This window comes from Endocarpon pusillum (genome assembly GCF_000464535.1).
Source record: "Endocarpon pusillum Z07020 unplaced genomic scaffold scaffold1403, whole genome shotgun sequence".
Lineage (NCBI taxonomy): Eukaryota > Fungi > Ascomycota > Eurotiomycetes > Verrucariales > Verrucariaceae > Endocarpon > Endocarpon pusillum.
In genome coordinates this window covers 178,997-195,069 of record NW_006916008.1, presented here as the reverse complement: position 1 = coordinate 195,069, position 16,073 = coordinate 178,997, and the positions used below count along the sequence as shown (strand labels likewise).

Here is a 16,073-nt window from a genome sequence, read left to right as displayed (position 1 = left end):
CGACCAGAGCACAGGATTTTGCTGGGAGGCACTCCTTTAGCCTGAAAGCAATCGATTCCAGATGCATCCAGGTGTCACTCGAATTGCCACCAAGTCCGTACACGCCCGCGATGCCAGTACTGTTTCTCACATCGTCCAATGTCACCTCATCTATATCTGCACCCCAAATGTACGAGAGAACTCCCAGACGAAGCTAGAATGAGCTCCATACCGGATATGGAGCCTCAGCCAGCCATGAGAGCCCCAGCCAGCCTTGAGAAGCCAGCTAGCCTTGAGAGCCCCAGCCAGCCATGGGCGCCTCGCCTGAAGCTGACAATTTTCTTCAGAAATTCTCTACTCGCAAAACGATCACGCCAATAAAGTTGCGAGCTCGTTCCCATATTCCATGGTTGTGGCTTGCGCTTAGTTCACATGTACACTACAAAAATCCTACAGCAGCCAAAAGCTCTGAGATGCCGTAAACTCTCCCCCCACGCTGTACTTCTCTTCTCGAATGTGGCTGCATGCATCTCGCGTTGAGGACTGTCAGCATTGGGATGTCTTCAAAACAAGTGACCAGGATTGGGTGGAAGTTGAGAGGTTGGCGACCTTGGCCGGAGCAGGTTTAAATAAATGGATGCATGTGCCCATGATGTTTGCAAAACCGAATCACTTCATCTACTGGAAGCGCTTCTCTGCAGCTCTGTTCTAAACGAGCAACAGCACCATTATTTCATTTACCCTGATCATTATGGCGGCAGTCAACCTCGACAATGTGCAAGGTGATTTGTTTAGCCGTGGCTTCCCAAAAATCAAGGAAACGTACTACTTTTTCTCGATCGTGCCAGGCAAAGAGAAGGATTTCTCCACCGCGTTAGCTGCTTTGGGGAACTCAGGGAAGATCTCAAGTCTGAAAAAAGTCCTCGACGACTGGGTCAAAGTGGATGGCGCGCCCAAAAATGAAATTGTCCCCGTCTCGAATGCCTTAATTGCTTTTTCAAAGACAGGCTTGGACAAGGTGATTATTCCGACAGGCACATCCATCACGAATACTGACTTGAGCAGATTCAAACAGGCTTGACTGGGCGTGGACTAGACTTGGACAACCTCACAACGTCAGATCCTGCGTTTGCCGCAGGCATGGCAAGAGACGGTCCGGAAAACTTGAACGACCCGGCTCCTACCAGCTGGGATCCTCTGTTCAACGCATCGCCAATTCATGGAATACTCAAAGTCGCCGGACATTGTCAGGAAATAGTCAACAGCAAGTTGGACGAGATCAAGAAAATTCTTGGCTATCCTAATATTATCGCTGACATAGCCGCGCAATCACTCCCGACAAGCGCGAACTCAAGGGTTGACGGTCAAGTCAGACCTAAAGACCAAGGCCTCAACGGCCGTGAGCAGTAAGGCAGCCTGGCATGTTGCCTGACACGACGTGATACTGACAAATTCCTGCTCAGCTTCGGTTTCGAAGACGGAGTCTCACAACCCTTGTTGAAGGGCATCAACGAGGACGCGGCTTTCAATAAGGATACGTTCATGCCCCGCCGCGGCCGCAGCCCACATTGCGGGGAGTGGACCCTACAAAACGTCCCGCGTGGATGGTGGAAGGCAGCTTTCTCGTCTTTCGCAAGCTCGAGCAAAACGTTCCGGGGTTTATTGAGCTCACCAAGAAATTCAAAGATGGAGCTTGCACAAACGCTGATCACTGTGGTGCAAAGTTGATGGGACGATGGAAAAGTGGTAGGTGTCAGGCTGTTTCACCACTCATATCCTGTCGCCAAGAGAGACTGGCTGACGAGTTCTGACAGGTGCGCCTATCGTCTTGTTCCCAGATCAAGACGCGACTAGTGATCCTGTTGCCAGCAACGACTTCAAATTTACTAACAACAATGTCTGTCCGCTAGCTGCGCATATCCGCAAGACGAATCCCCGCGACGATTCCGTCTTCACTAGGAACGCTCGTATCGTCCGAAATGGGATCCCGTATGGATCCGAATTCTCTGTCGATGAGAGCGGCAAACGCGGTCTTCTCTTCGCATGCTACCAGAGCAGCATTGATAATGGGTTCCAATTCATCCAGAAGATATGGATAAATAATCCTGAGTTCCCCGAGGCACCAAGTACCGCTGGGTTCGACCCTTTCACCGCTCAGCCACCCAATGACGGGCAATTACACATCACTATGTTTGACCCGAGCGAAAAGAAACTTGATACTGGACTTGGGCATTTTCCCAAACTGGTAACAATGAAGGGTGGCGAGTATTTCTTTGTGCCGTCTATCTCTGCGTTGACGGGCACATTGGGCAGTGCTTAAGGTGAGTGCTGCTTCGGGCAAAAGCATTCGTTCGTGCTGTAGTCCTTTGTTTCCCGCTGTTGCGATGCAAGGCTACCAGCCTCATACAGTCGTCTGTGTTTTGATCCTCTATGTTACGTGATTGGATAAGATCCAAGTGGGCAAGCAGTTCTAGAGCAGCTCGGAGCATCAGTCACGGATGACACACATTCTTTGTCCAGTATCTACTTCGTAGGAAGATAGCCGTCAGACCCAATAAAATTCAAGCAGCGAAAGACATATGTATTGACTTCTGACTCGAAAGCAACCTGGGCCATGCAACCTATGCACTTTGAGAATCATCGGGTTGTCGTAGGTCTTCCACAAGCTTTACCACCTATCGAGTCGAGTGGGTCTTTTTTGTTGCCACGGTTGTCCAACGTCCAGACATGAGCCAGAGAGCTTATGAAAAGATCTCTGATATGGACTGCTATCATCAATCATTATGCGATCAGGATTTGCACATTCATGGCCTCGCTCGGCACTCTCAAAGTGTTGCTGACGAACAGCATCCAATATACCCAGGAATAGCAACACCTCCCTCCGAAGGAATTGGTACGCCATGTTGAAAAGCCGTTCTGGACTTTCGGAGCTTCAGCTCAATGCGTCTCTAAATCATTATTGAATGAATGCGTGGCATTGCCGTAGCGAATCAGACTTGCGCCGACCACGTCACTGTCCGTAGTGACTGTGAGGCTGGCGGCCGGACACACACACAGTCGCAGCAGAGATCTCTATGATTACGGGTCGTTTGGCGCGGTCGCCGACTGGTATGAGTACTACGGTAGGTACTGAGGCGTGTAGATTTGTGCATCAAAATGATTCACATCGCAAGAGCAGAGGCCACCGCCGCCAACACGAACAGTAACGTCCAGGAGGAGCAGGCCGAAAGAATGGTAAACCCGTACAATCGAGTGGGCTGCCACCGGGCGTCCAGCTATTCTGAATCGGAGAATAGATTTCCGGCACCAACTGTGGAGTGTCTTCCGTGAAACCGTGGCCCTCTGTCTGGCCATTGACCACGAAAGGTCTCGCTGTTGGGCAGAATCACTGCATGGTGGAAAGTACGGTTGAAATTGATTCCTCGGCCCCGCGGTCTTCACATCAACCGTGGTGTTGATTTTGTCCAGCGTGATGATGAAAGCGTTGTTTGTTGACTCATTACCTTCAACAGTGCCATCATCGTCTTTGTACTTATTTTGGGGTGCACCTTGTCAGAATCCCTGCGTATATGATACGTATCAGTTGCGTATTAGCATGATTGTACAAGGGTCCCCGCATACAAAACGCACGAAACGCTCTTGTAACTGTTACGCCCTGTCATTTATGGCAGTGAGCATTGCTATACGAATTGAACGCCAAATGCTGTTTCTGAGCTGTTACAGTAATGCGCTTCTATAGCTATTAGTATTAGCAAATGCTCCTCTTGATAGGAGTAACTAAATCAAGTGAATTGGCACCTCCGTACGCTGTTTGCTACTACTTCTAACACACCTGCCAGCGGTAAGAACTTTGCCCTCGCCTGCATTGTACATTGCTGCAACACCGCACATGGCACCATAGTCAATGATGCTGACTGCTCCACGCCAACCCGCGTATTGAATGGCGCCTTTCCCCGTTGTGGTGATCCAGTACATGTCTTTAGAAGGCCCTGCATCGAAGACTGAGTTATTTTTCCATCCCAGCAGTCATATATGATTATCAGCGCGATACTCCTCTTTCCAATCTTCCGTCATCTGTATGGTTTCCGCGGGACATCCATCGAGCAAGGTCCAATTGTTGATCTTGGGGTCAGGGTCGTATATTTCGTTGTTTCTGTTGCCCCTATTCGACCCACTAGGCCCCTCAACTACCGCCAATCACGAAGATGCGGCCGTCGGCGCAGGTGGTTGAACCCTGATAAGTATGCACGAGGGATATTCATATCTGGAGCCGATATCCAATCATCGCTCACCGGATTGTAGATGCTTGTCCCCCCCGCACTCTCTCCGCATGTTATAACCATACGACCGTTAGCATCGAATGACATGCCCAGACAGAACATATCATGTTTCGTCTTTTGGACTCGCTTTTGATTGACAATTCCGGTGGTGTGGTCCCACGTAGCGGTCAAGGTTGTACCGACGGTATTACTCTGACCGAACTTGTCGTGTTGAAATGACGAAAAGCTGATAACGTGGCCCGATGTAGGGTCTACGCATACTCCAACAAATACAAGGGGGAAATCGATTGCAGCTCCCCATCTGCCTAAGCAGCGTGATGGGGGTGTAAATAAATCGGTGGCCCAGACGTCAAGATCTACGATGCTAATGAATTGCGTTGCGTTCGTTCCCAAATTTACTTAAAGGCACACGAATCGGGCTTATTGTGGTTCAATAATCCCGGATTTATTTGCAAAATTGGTCAGTCCTATCTACTCTCGTGCCATCTTCGCAATAACGAGAATCTGACCTTGTCCATCTTCGAACCAAGTTCCAAATGCGACCGGATCGCCCCACGTTTGATTGTCGAGACTGAAATACCCCTTGTGTGCGGTAATTGCACCTCCACGATTTACATCGAAGCGCGGAGTCGTTGAAACAGCATTCACCTTCTCGACAATCCGCAGGTCGATTGTAATGGTATGAGGTAAACGATCTGGTTTCTGCTTGCCTGTCGTGTCGACTTTGGTTTGTCAAAAGGTTCCGTGCAAGCCATCGACTGCTTTTCTACACTTATGATTGGTTTGTTCACTGTCACATTTTACGCATGAGGAATCTGTTTTCCAAAGTGCGGTAATGCCGCACTCACCGGCTTGATCTGGCCCTCTCCGGCCTTCAAGACCTCTTGAGGGAGATCGTATTGTGGCACAGGGACACGGTCCTGCGACGCGGCAATGATGCTGATGCCCTGCCGGCGAAGGAAGGTAAAAGCGAACGAAATACTTAGAGCAGAGTTCCTCAGCATCCTTACGAATCTGGAGCACAATGTTACGAAGTATGCAGTTTTTCTTTGTTAAGGCTGACAATCGTGAAGATGTATGCTTAAGAAAGGTGTTTTTGAGCGACTCAGTGTTTTGGGGCATGGAGGACCCGTCCACTTTCTGCTTTGTCGCGCGCTATTGTGAAGACATTTGGTATTAATGGTTGCTCTGTGTTTCGACCGATCGTTTTGAGCCCCTCGTGGTCAGATCACTGAGCCACCGAGTTAAGGGAGCTTCGATGCGCCGGACGGATGCTGAGGATCAGCTTGTCGCTCTTGGGTCCAGCAATGAATCCGTCCGCCTGCTCAATGCCCTCGTCATCCACGATACTGGTCTCGAAGTTTACGTACGTAGCGGCCACGATGTATTTCATCACTGAAGGCGTCATTATTAAATTTACCCTCACTTCCGTGTCATGAATAAAATGAAGGTGGTCGGGTCCACTTACTTTGCATCGCAAAGTTGCTTCCGATACACATTCGCGCACCACTGCCAAATGCCCAGAACCAGCGCTCCTTCTTATCTGTACCTTGCCATGGTCGTGACTCTTCCCTAGGCATCCATCGCTCGGGATGCCATCCGAGTGGATCTGGAAAGACGTCTGGATTCTTGTGAAGATTCCACGCATAGGCACCAACACGAACGCCGCCTGGGATGTCCGAATGTTTGCCTAGTTTGATGTAACCTTCTGGCGGTGTGTGTCGTGGCTGCCCGCCAGGCACAGCGGGATGCAAGCGTAGCGTCTCCATGACAATGGCATGCAAGACAGGTTGCTCATCGATTGATTTAGCGTCGGGCAGCTCGCCTATACGATTTTGTGAAACCTGGGGGAAAAGGAAGTATTGACCAAGGGACAGGGTCTCGCAACGAAGACGCTGCTGCATTTCTGGGTGGCGGGATAGCTCCCAAAATATGTAGGTCAGTGTAGTACCGAAAGTCTCGTGAGCGGCAACGATGTGATCCAGTAGCTCGCTTGCCACTTCCAGTTGCTGGGGTGATCGAATGTTTCGCAGATCAGGCACTGCAGTCGGACCAGTCGAGCCCTCGGACTTAAAGCAATTCAGAGTTACTTTCGCATCCGAAGCCAATCCCTCTTTAGACGTAATGGTTTTCAGCTGCCTGTAGACTACCGGGTTATTTCCAGGGACAATCTCAGTCGTGCAGCCACAGGACAGGGTTTTCTCGGCACCGTCACACATTTTGAGACACCAAGCATCTACCATATCATTGTACTTCTCCCTCGATCGCGGCACAAGATGAAAGCCGATGTTTGCAAGCCACCGCGTAAGCATGGGCAGCTCTTGAAGATAGAACATATAATCACGCGGTCGACTCCGAAGGTAGACCTTGAGCCAATGCAGACGAGAATTTTCATCTAGCAAGAAGTTTGTGGCGCTTTCAAGACCGAAGAAATACGCAGTGGCCGAGTCCATGGCGGAAGCTTGATGGATTGGCATGACGTCGAATGCCTCTCCAGTCTTCGCGTACCGTGAAAGAAGAGGCAGCAAACGATCCATCAGTAGGGCCGCGGTGATCACTGCTATATCCGGCGAATTCTGCAGGTACGATTTCGAATATATATTTGCAATTCGCTTCTTTTTGATAGCGTGTGGCCTTGACTCGAGACTCGAAAACATGTTTGATACGCTAGTCATGGTGAGCATAGAGTATCCTGACGAGCGATACTATAGACCGAAACGAACTTGAAGTTTGCAAAGAAGGAGTAATACGGGGTCTTTTCAAACCCCTTGCCATATATTGTCTTGATACCATCGTCAACGCAATTGACGCTGACTTCATTGGGCCCTAGTCGGATCACCGGACCATGCTTCTTGTGCGCTTGGAAAACCGTGTCATTTTCCACATTGCGAAAACGGATCCAGAGCATCCATAATGACGTTATTGCAGCCACAGGATGGATATTTGGAATTTTCGACAGTGGAGAGAGAAATGCAGGGTAAATCAAACATTTGTAAATGCTCGCAAGGAGAAGTGCAATGCCTACAGGAACAACGATGGGGACGTTACTGAAGAGCAGAATCATCTTGGATGCAAACAAGCCGTGAGTGCAAAAACCGGTCTATTCCGACCATATTCATAAGCACTCAACCGAGTCTTATCCACGGCCTATTTATCTTGAGCAGCTAACATGACTCGGACCCGCTTCATTCCTGGGCTTCAAGCATGCTGTTGACCCCGCACACCAATGTGTCTCTCCTAAGGAGTTTCGCCAGTCGGAATAATAGAACGACCAACGGGATCTCGCGACAACTTGCATGTTGCGGTACCGGTATAATGTGATCATGGGTCTGAGGGAGTACGGAGTCGGAGTGGTGCATCAGAAGTCTTCAATATACGCTAATTAGGATAAGTAATAGCTAGCCTTTATGGTGCTAGCATACTATTTGTTGTCAGTAAGGACGTATAAAGAAGGGGCGGATGGCTAAAGCTTAACTGACACAGACCTCTGAGCCACATCAATAACCTAAAGAGGGCCTTAAGGATACAAGAAAAAAAGGGAGTTATTGCGGCAGCTCTAGGGCTTTACCGCTATTACACATGTTTTATGTCACGCTAAAGCTTAGATCGAGTGTGTTAGTGGCGCTCTAGTTTTAGCGTATATTGACGACTTTTGATGCACGACTCTGTACTCAATTGCATAAAACGTATATGTATCTGTGCCTGTTACCTGTTACCCGTACGAGATAGTGTCTTTTGGACACAGCGCCATCTGATTGGGTGCCCACACGCTCAAAGCGAGAAAGCAAATTAGACCATATTACGTAGTACTACTGTGCATTGCGAATTATATGCATGCTTTTTTGACAAGTGACAGGAGATTGCTCTACTGCGAGTGAGCCTGATGATTGGAATATGTATTCTTCCACATCGTCCCACCCGGAGGTCTTGGGCCCCTATCTCTTCGTCGATTCGGGCCAGGGCAAACCGTATCTCACTCTTGGAATGTCGTGCCTGCATCAACAGCAGGTCTGCTCGGATCACTTCTTGTGAAATTCAAGATGGGATGGAGACAACAGAGAATGCTAGCACAGAGCTTCGTCGAATAGAACAAAGAGTGTATGTGTATTGGGTAAAATGGCACTTAAGCGATGATTCTTTTTTCAACCTACTAACGACCATAGTTTGCTCTCCGCCTTAGCATCGCAATCTAGATATTCTCTAACTCCTGCGATGCTCGACTCGGCTATTCACTTACGCATGGTGTGAAAAACTGCATTGACAAGGATTCTCCTCGTCAAGGCCGGCAACCACATCATCTAGGCTGTCCTTTCGGCGCTCCTGATAGGGATGCGCTGAAAGAGTATTCTATACGAATGTTAATCCACGCAAAGATTATAGCCAGACACAAGAAAGAAACAGCGTCTTTCCATCTCTCCATTACCTTTAGGTTCCCCTAATGGCGTCCTCCTCCTCTAGGGTCAAATAATCTGTATAGCCTCTGCTATTATCCTCGAAAGGACCGTAGAAACTCGATCGGTCGTACGCCGTGAGTTCTCGCCCCGTTCTCAACCTCTCCACTAGATCTGGATTGCTGATAAAGTAGCGACCATAGAGAAAGGCGTCGTACTTGCCGGACTCGATGACACCCCACGAATTTGTGTCGTTCCAACCGCCGGCGGAGAAGAAGGGTGTAGAGCCGAACAGAGCACGGAAAGTAGATAAGTCGACTGCGGCGAGACCCCAGGATTTAAGGAAGGCGTCTTTTTCGGGGATGGTGAAAGTCTGCTCGAAGCGCTGGTGAAGGGGTAGAAACCGCGTCAGATCTTGTGATGAGAGGTTTGTATCGTAAAGGGGAAAACGAAGATAACACTGCGAGAAAAGTGTCAGACTCGCTTACCGGCTCTATAAAACTGACGTAGGACAGCTTCGGGTGCGCCCCCTTCAAACGCTGACATAGGAAATGCCACGTCTCCATCCTCTGCTCCGAGCGGTTTTGATTGAAGAGCCCAAAGGGCGACAGACGAATCGACAGGTTCTCCTCTCCCACCACCTTGGCAAGTTCGTCCATCAGCTCCAGCACGAACTTGCAGCGCTTCTCGGGCGTGCCACCGTAGTCATCCGTCCTCTTGTTGATGTTCGAGCTCAGGAACTGTTCGGGAAGATAACCGTTTCCCGCGTGAAGCTCGACGCCGTCGAAGCCAATTTCCATCGCCCGCTGGGCAGCATTGCAATAGTCTTGAATGGTTTTGTTGATGTGGGAAACGGAGAGTGTAATTGGAGGGTAGTCTGCATACCGGACCCTCCCGCTCGATCCAACAGGCGGGTAAGCGTAATACTCTGTAGGATCATCCCAGACTGATGCAGAGGGACAGATTGCCGGTGAGCCAGTCATTTGGGGAATAGTAGCCCGCCCGGCATTCCACAGCTGGCAGTATATAAAGCCGCCTTTCTCGTGCACGGCATCCACCACCTTCTTCCACCCAAAGGCTTGCTCCTCAATGAAGATCCCGGGGACACCAGGCATGCCATTGCTCTTAGTTCAAGACTAGTCAGCAAGTGGTTGTCACGGCAAACATGATAATGATACGAAGCTTGAGAAGAGTAACATCTGTACCTCCAGCGATGGTGGAATTCCCTCGGAGATCAGTAATCCGCCGTCCGTTGTGCGTTGACGGTAGTATTCCACCATGAGATCATCTGGATACCACAGCCTATTGGGATTCTGAGTGGTGCCATGGGGATTCAAGGGCTTGCCACGGTTTCTCGTCAAAGGAGCCAAAACCACGCGGTGCTTGAGCGTGATCTTTCCATCTGCTATTTTCAGAGGCTGGAAAAGCATCGAATGGCTACCGGTGTAGACAGTCATCGCCGTCGCAAGGACTAAGATTGTTTGATATGGTAATAAGTAACAGCGCAGAGATGATGGTAAGGAGGTGAAAGGCAGATGTATTTTCAATTGAAATGTCGGATCCGAACCTCAACCGGGAAGCTCCTGGTGTCGGTGGGACTCCACGGCTATGCTTTAACAGGGGTCTTGTCCAGGATGCTCAGATCATTCTCCAAACCAACGTTAACTGGTTGGACGATATAAGTCACCCAGCAGCGCACGATATCAAGGGCAGGACTTGGGGGCTAAGCAGCTAGTGATAAATAGAAACCCTCTGTACGGAGTCGTTGATACTGAGGAGAGTGTACCCAGCCAGAAATAGCTGGAGAACCAGACTCCTTCAACACGAATCTGTCCACGCCTCATGTTATGCATACAAGATTTCTGCCAGAGCCAATAATCTGAACTACATCCAGCACAATGCCATTATGTCCAAATGCCGGTCTGAACTGCACTTTGGCCGGTTATTCCTGTTCACAGTGGAACTGTGCAGACTTCCAGAGCTGCCAGGAGTAAACGGACAATGAACATTGCGGGTTTTGGTGTATTTTTTGCTTGGTGGTGTATCCTAACTCCTTACTAATTGCTCCAACGGTCAGGTTTTGTTAGCTTTCGTCATCACTTCATGTATCACTCTTCTCATTGCCTGCACCATGTAGAGGTGTCCTTCCGCACACCCGTTTAAAGCTCCATAGACATGTCCAGACATGATGAGGCAACCGTGCAGTGCATAGTAGTATGTATTACTTGATGAAGTGGATGGATGGAATTCTATCTCAGGAGGATATACTGTGCAGAGTGGCACGTGCGCAGTCACGTGACATGCGGCGCCAAGAAGAAAGCCACGAGGCTCTGATCTGCACTGCAATTTTAGCGTAGATGATGTCAACATGTCCAGCCTTAGGAGGAATGCGTTACGATTGTTAAACAATTAATATCAAAATAATCATGACATGAGGATGCCCACCCTACGTTAGGCCTGACGTAGTCATGCTACATAGTATAATAATCTTCTCAATCTTGACTTTGTACCCTAAAATTTTTAGGCTTTAGTCTCTACTAAGTCACAGACGTCCGAAATTGGTCCAAGTGGAACAACACGTACTTTCAAGCTAGGATCCTTTCCGACCATATCTTCTTAAGTTCCATTATGGTAAGGTGGCAAGACTTATGGGACCTTGTCTGCATGACTTCAATGGGTTTGCGGCGGCGGTAACGAGTCTTGGGATGCACCTCATTTTTTCACAGCACCGTAAGATATTTGACCTTGATACATTGTGCAGAAATCTCACGGGCCTCTCGAAACCACTTAAACATATTTTGTGACTGCGAAATGTATCTCGAAATGTTCTTTGTTTCTCCCAACTCTCTTATGCCCGTTATTACTAACTACATATAACTTGACTAACCGGAGAGGGACGGGCCTTGACTAGTGCGACCGTTTAGCCAAAGCACTGCAAGTCACCACTGCAAGAGAGATGCATCACAGCCGAGTGGCAGAGGAGATAGGTACTCGACTATCTTGGGGCATCTCGGACACAGAGTAGTTACTCCACTAGTTGTTCCAGGATGGGCTGATTTGGGAAATCTGCTGGAGTGACTTCACACCTCACTCCTACCATGAGCCTTGCTCCACCTGATTCGGATCCTGAGCTGCTCGATTTGACCATTCGCTTCTCTGCCTCTCTTCCAGATCTACTGCTCTCCGTTCCCGAGCCTAGTATTTCTACAACTTCAGCTCTGAAGCAGCTCATCCGCACACATCTGCCCGCAGACCTTTCGAAACGGCGCATCCGTCTAATTTATGCTGGCAAATCCCTCGCCGATGCCGCCTCGCTCTCGTCCTCACTTAGGCTTCCCTCCTCACGAACCCCTTCTCGTCCCTCCACTCCGCTCCCGGACCATGCCACCTTCTCCACGTCCGCAAAAGGCAAAGCCCCAGTCCGCGATCCGCCCTCCCTCTCCCGAATCTACATCCACTGCTCCATCGGCGACGTACCACTCTCTGCTCAAGATCTCGCCGAAGAAGCCCGCCTAGCCACCAAACACAATCTGTCTACCGCAAAACACATAAAGTCCCCCACAGACTCTGCAACACCCATCAACGATGCTGCTACCAATACCGTCCCCCGCCCCCGCGGTTTCGACCGCCTCCTCAACGCCGGCTTCACCCTCCCAGAGATCCAATCCTTGCGCAGCCAGTTCCTCGCCATACAAGCCCACACCCATACTTCAGCCGAGATGCCATCACCCACCACGCTCCGAGAGCTCGAAGACCAGTGGCTTGACAACTCAAATGAAGCTAGTGCAGCAGCCGCAGGTGGAGGAGGGTTCGTGGATGACGAGGGCCAGGCGGGCGCGCTGGATGATATGCTGTGGGGGGCTGTGATGGGGTTCTTTTGGCCATTAGGGTGTCTGTCTTGGCTTTGTAGGGAGGAAGGGGTGTGGAGCCGGAGGAGGAAGGTTGCGGTTGTGATTGGAGTAGTTGTTAATGCTGGGTTCGGGGGAATTAGGTGGTTGAAATAAATTCAACCTGGAGCATATGGGTGGAGCAGGATGCTTTCGCATTGTTCAGCAAGCGGGTCCGGTGGGCACCGAGTAGAGTCATCTTTGTTTATGTATGCCTTGCAGCTGAGGAGGTGTTGTTGCAGAAGCATCATATTATGGTATATTGTAGCATGTTGGGTGTATCTACTGTACAAGTAGTCGACTATGTAGCGATGCTGATCGTCGCTGAGGCCAAATTCCAATAAAACACGCTTTTTAACCCCTCTATTGTCTCTGCAAATCTCACAGTTATTTGAATTTACTGTAGATGACTCCAATAATCAGCAGAACCAGCACCGTGATAATCGCAATCGTTATAATCCGATTTGTAGCCATCCTGGAATTATCAGAGATTAGCACTACACCATACGAATCAAAGTTCTTGGGAAGAGAAAATGATCTCACCTACGTGCCATCCCCCTCAGCGTCTTAACACTTCGATCCACATAACCCTCACTCTGTTGCAAATTCCGATGTGTATTCTCAATCACTGCCCGCTGTTGATGCAGATCCGCGAGTGTCCCTGCACCAATACTCTCTGTCTCGAGCGCTATCCTCTGACTCTCTTGTAACCGCTGACTACTCCTTCCCAATCGCTCCGTCCCACTAAGCAACTGCTGCCTCTGCTCGAGCTGCACATCCCCGCCAGGCTCATCCGTATAGCGATCCCCAAACAGAGCTTTACGATCGCTTTGATCGTTTGCCAAGCTCTTCAGCCGTCGGGATAGCTCATCGACGTCTGATTGTGCATTTCGGTAGCGTGCATTCGCCTTTGCGCGGGTGGAAGAGGGGATATTCGATTTCTCGAGGGCGAGTTGGTCGAGGAGTTCTTTGGCTTCGTCCAGGGCACGTGACGCAGTACGAAGGGCAGACTTGCGCTCTTCGCTTGTGAGAGTGGGGAGAGTATCGAGTTTCTGGTTGAGGTCTGCTTGGATGAGTTTTAGTTCCGCTTCGTAGTTACTGAATAGTTCCGAGCCAGCGTCTGTATCTAGAGGGTTGGCCATTATGTGGAGAATGCAGTAGAGAGGAGAGATGAGGTTGAAGCGAGAAGAATGCGGGTTGTTTCCACGTTCGTATTGAGAGGATGAGGAGAGATTATGTCGTTAGGTGAGGGTGGCTGCAAAGAGCCTGGACGAGTTTTGGTAGCTTACGCAAGTCGATCCGTGACGTCTGGTTGAATCGACAAAGTCACAGGATGCAGCACTTGTCAGGATGACAATTCTCTTTCATATACAACACAGGGGGTTCATGAATGATACAAGCCAGCTCTCGTCTTGTCTGCTCTATGCGGTTGAAACCACTGACGCTTTTGGGAGCGAATGAACTTCCAAAGTGTCACTAATGCCAAGCATATCAGCCTTAAATCCGGTCTTGATCCTGATACATATCAAAGATGATTTACTACGTATATTTTATACACCCTGGAAAGAACACTGCATATACACCCCAACTCAACTGAGAAGAAAGAGAAGTCACACAAACGTCAAGAGTGGTAGTAAGCAGTGACTGATACTATGTAGAACTACTATCACATCTCACCTGGACCCCTTGTCTTCCGAGTAAAAGCCTGTCTAAGGTCGAATGAGCAGAACATCTCGGCGTTAGATGATGGGCTGTATAGCTGGGATTTGTCAGCCATCAACCAGCTACTATCTAGTTGACGGTCCCTTGTCGTCCCTACCAATATCTGCCAACCTGCTACGTAGAAGTAGAAGGCGGCAGATGGCAAATACTGTCCTCTACATAGGGGGAGGGCGGGGAGGGTAGAGAGGCACACATATTTCGTAAGGCTGGCTGTTACTGCGCAAGAGATGGAATTTGTTGCGGAATTTGGCCAACCAGAAATAGACCTCCGGACCAATCATACACCCGGCGAAGAACAGGCTTCGAACGTATTTAGCTGGAAAATTGGTCCAATGGGGCCCTTTCATGCAGGCTGACACTACTACGATATGGATCTCATGATTAGATAGACTGCCCCATTTTTGTTAGGCAGTCGCAATCAGCCCGTTTATGTGGCGCCGACATCACTATCACTATTCTATATCAGGGCCGATGGATGTCAGAAAGAAGCCTTGCGTGACTTGTGAATTTGTCTCTAATGCCCACATGTCCTCCTGCATTCAACTCTCTCTCTCTCCCTCAAGCATTAGGATCGATGTTCGCCGCAGCAACCTCACAGTCCTCCACGTTGAACCCGACCGTCACTGAGCTGGCCGACAACCCTCCCTGCCCTTCGTACCGCTTATCCAGGGCAGCTGGAAGAACGCCCCCACGGGCTGGCCCGTAAAGCGTCGCGGTCCCAGTCCTTAACACGGGGTCGCTGAATGTCTGGTTGAAATAGTACATGTTGCGCTGACACTTTGTATTCGTCAGGATACTCGGCTGGTTGATCAGCGCACGGAAGGTACGCTCGGTGTACTGAGGCTCGCTGGCAGAGACGAAATTGAGATCGACAGCCGCAGGCGCGATTCCAGGGCCGGAGAGGGGGTTTGGCAAGATCACCTGCCTGACTTGTGCGACGAACTCGTTCGGGTCGGAGGCTAGAGCCCCGTAGGGCGCATCGTTGGGGGTGAAGGAGGCAACGAAGATATTGGTGCCTTGTGCCGTCCCGACGAGGGTGGGGACCACAGCATTGACGTCTCGCCCATTGACGCCGCCGATAAAGTTACGGACAGGGTAGCTGAAGGGCGTTTTCCCATCTTTGAGGCGGTCGGTGAAGGGGATAACGATGCTGGCTGACAGAAGCGACTGGATTTGGAGGCTGAATTGGCGGATGTCGTTCTGAGAGATCAAGTAAGTACGGAGTTCCCAACGTCAAAAGGGAAAGGGGGATGGTCACCAAAAAGCCAGCGGTAACGAGCACTGGATGAGTATTGGCAGGGAAAGGTTTTGGAAAGAGGGACGGGTCGGAAAAGGGCGGCGTTATCAAAGGGTAAGGAACGATGGACTGGACGGATTGTACGGGTACTGGCACAATGAACCATGCTGCGGTACGTAAGCAAGCCGTTCGATGCTCAAGACCGAGAGGGAAGTGGGAGGAGAGGGAAGTACTGACTGGCATTGTAGCACATCGTTCGCAAAGATGGATTGTCGAATGCAAGGGTATTCAGACAACGCGGTGGGCTTCCTTGAGCGGAGGCCAGAGCGCCCAGCAAACATGTTAGCGCAATGAATGGCAGCTTTCTAATGGCCATGTTGAAAAAGATGAAGCGCAGGAATGTTGAAGTCTTGCCAGTGATATAAGAAGGCCAATTAAATGTTGTGGGACGTTGGTTGCGATCTTGTTCCGACAAGATGAGAAAATATTTACTGGTGGATCATGTTCCTTCCTTTCTGTCCGGCTCGTGCTAAAAGCAGAAAGAGCTTCCAGATCTTCATGGCGTATGAGACGGTCA

At 49.8% G+C, this 16,073-nt stretch overlaps 7 protein-coding genes across 7 annotated transcripts; 2 read left to right on the top strand and 5 right to left on the bottom strand.

The window, feature by feature from the left end:
• Positions 1-730: 730 nt before the first annotated feature.
• EPUS_03410 (uncharacterized protein) lies at positions 731-2,299 on the top strand (the record flags this gene model as incomplete). The annotated part of the gene is made up of 4 exons (XM_007801968.1): positions 731-997; positions 1,045-1,385; positions 1,443-1,702; positions 1,794-2,299. 4 exons carry the CDS (start codon positions 731-733, stop codon positions 2,297-2,299), a joined length of 1,374 nt encoding a protein of 457 aa, XP_007800159.1.
• Positions 2,300-4,730: 2,431 nt separating this feature from the next.
• EPUS_03409 (uncharacterized protein) lies at positions 4,731-5,263 on the bottom strand (the record flags this gene model as incomplete). Its single annotated transcript, XM_007801967.1, has 2 exons — positions 4,731-4,981; positions 5,104-5,263. 2 exons carry the CDS (start codon positions 5,261-5,263, stop codon positions 4,731-4,733), a joined length of 411 nt encoding a protein of 136 aa, XP_007800158.1.
• Positions 5,264-5,487: 224 nt separating this feature from the next.
• On the bottom strand, positions 5,488-7,323 carry EPUS_03408 (uncharacterized protein; the record flags this gene model as incomplete). The annotated part of the gene is made up of 3 exons (XM_007801966.1): positions 5,488-5,654; positions 5,728-6,926; positions 6,983-7,323. 3 exons carry the CDS (start codon positions 7,321-7,323, stop codon positions 5,488-5,490), a joined length of 1,707 nt encoding a protein of 568 aa, XP_007800157.1.
• A 1,361-nt stretch (positions 7,324-8,684) lies between these two features.
• EPUS_03407 (uncharacterized protein) lies at positions 8,685-10,107 on the bottom strand (the record flags this gene model as incomplete). The annotated part of the gene is made up of 3 exons (XM_007801965.1): positions 8,685-9,110; positions 9,139-9,774; positions 9,856-10,107. 3 exons carry the CDS (start codon positions 10,105-10,107, stop codon positions 8,685-8,687), a joined length of 1,314 nt encoding a protein of 437 aa, XP_007800156.1.
• Positions 10,108-11,748: 1,641 nt separating this feature from the next.
• EPUS_03406 (uncharacterized protein) lies at positions 11,749-12,654 on the top strand (the record flags this gene model as incomplete). Its single annotated transcript, XM_007801964.1, has 1 exon — positions 11,749-12,654. The coding sequence occupies one exon, from the start codon at positions 11,749-11,751 to the stop codon at positions 12,652-12,654; it is 906 nt and encodes a 301-aa protein (XP_007800155.1).
• Positions 12,655-12,924: 270 nt separating this feature from the next.
• EPUS_03405 (uncharacterized protein) lies at positions 12,925-13,679 on the bottom strand (the record flags this gene model as incomplete). Its single annotated transcript, XM_007801963.1, has 2 exons — positions 12,925-13,012; positions 13,081-13,679. 2 exons carry the CDS (start codon positions 13,677-13,679, stop codon positions 12,925-12,927), a joined length of 687 nt encoding a protein of 228 aa, XP_007800154.1.
• A 1,138-nt stretch (positions 13,680-14,817) lies between these two features.
• EPUS_03404 (uncharacterized protein) lies at positions 14,818-15,739 on the bottom strand (the record flags this gene model as incomplete). The annotated part of the gene is made up of 2 exons (XM_007801962.1): positions 14,818-15,459; positions 15,518-15,739. The coding sequence occupies 2 exons, from the start codon at positions 15,737-15,739 to the stop codon at positions 14,818-14,820; spliced, it is 864 nt and encodes a 287-aa protein (XP_007800153.1).
• Positions 15,740-16,073: the final 334 nt, after the last annotated feature.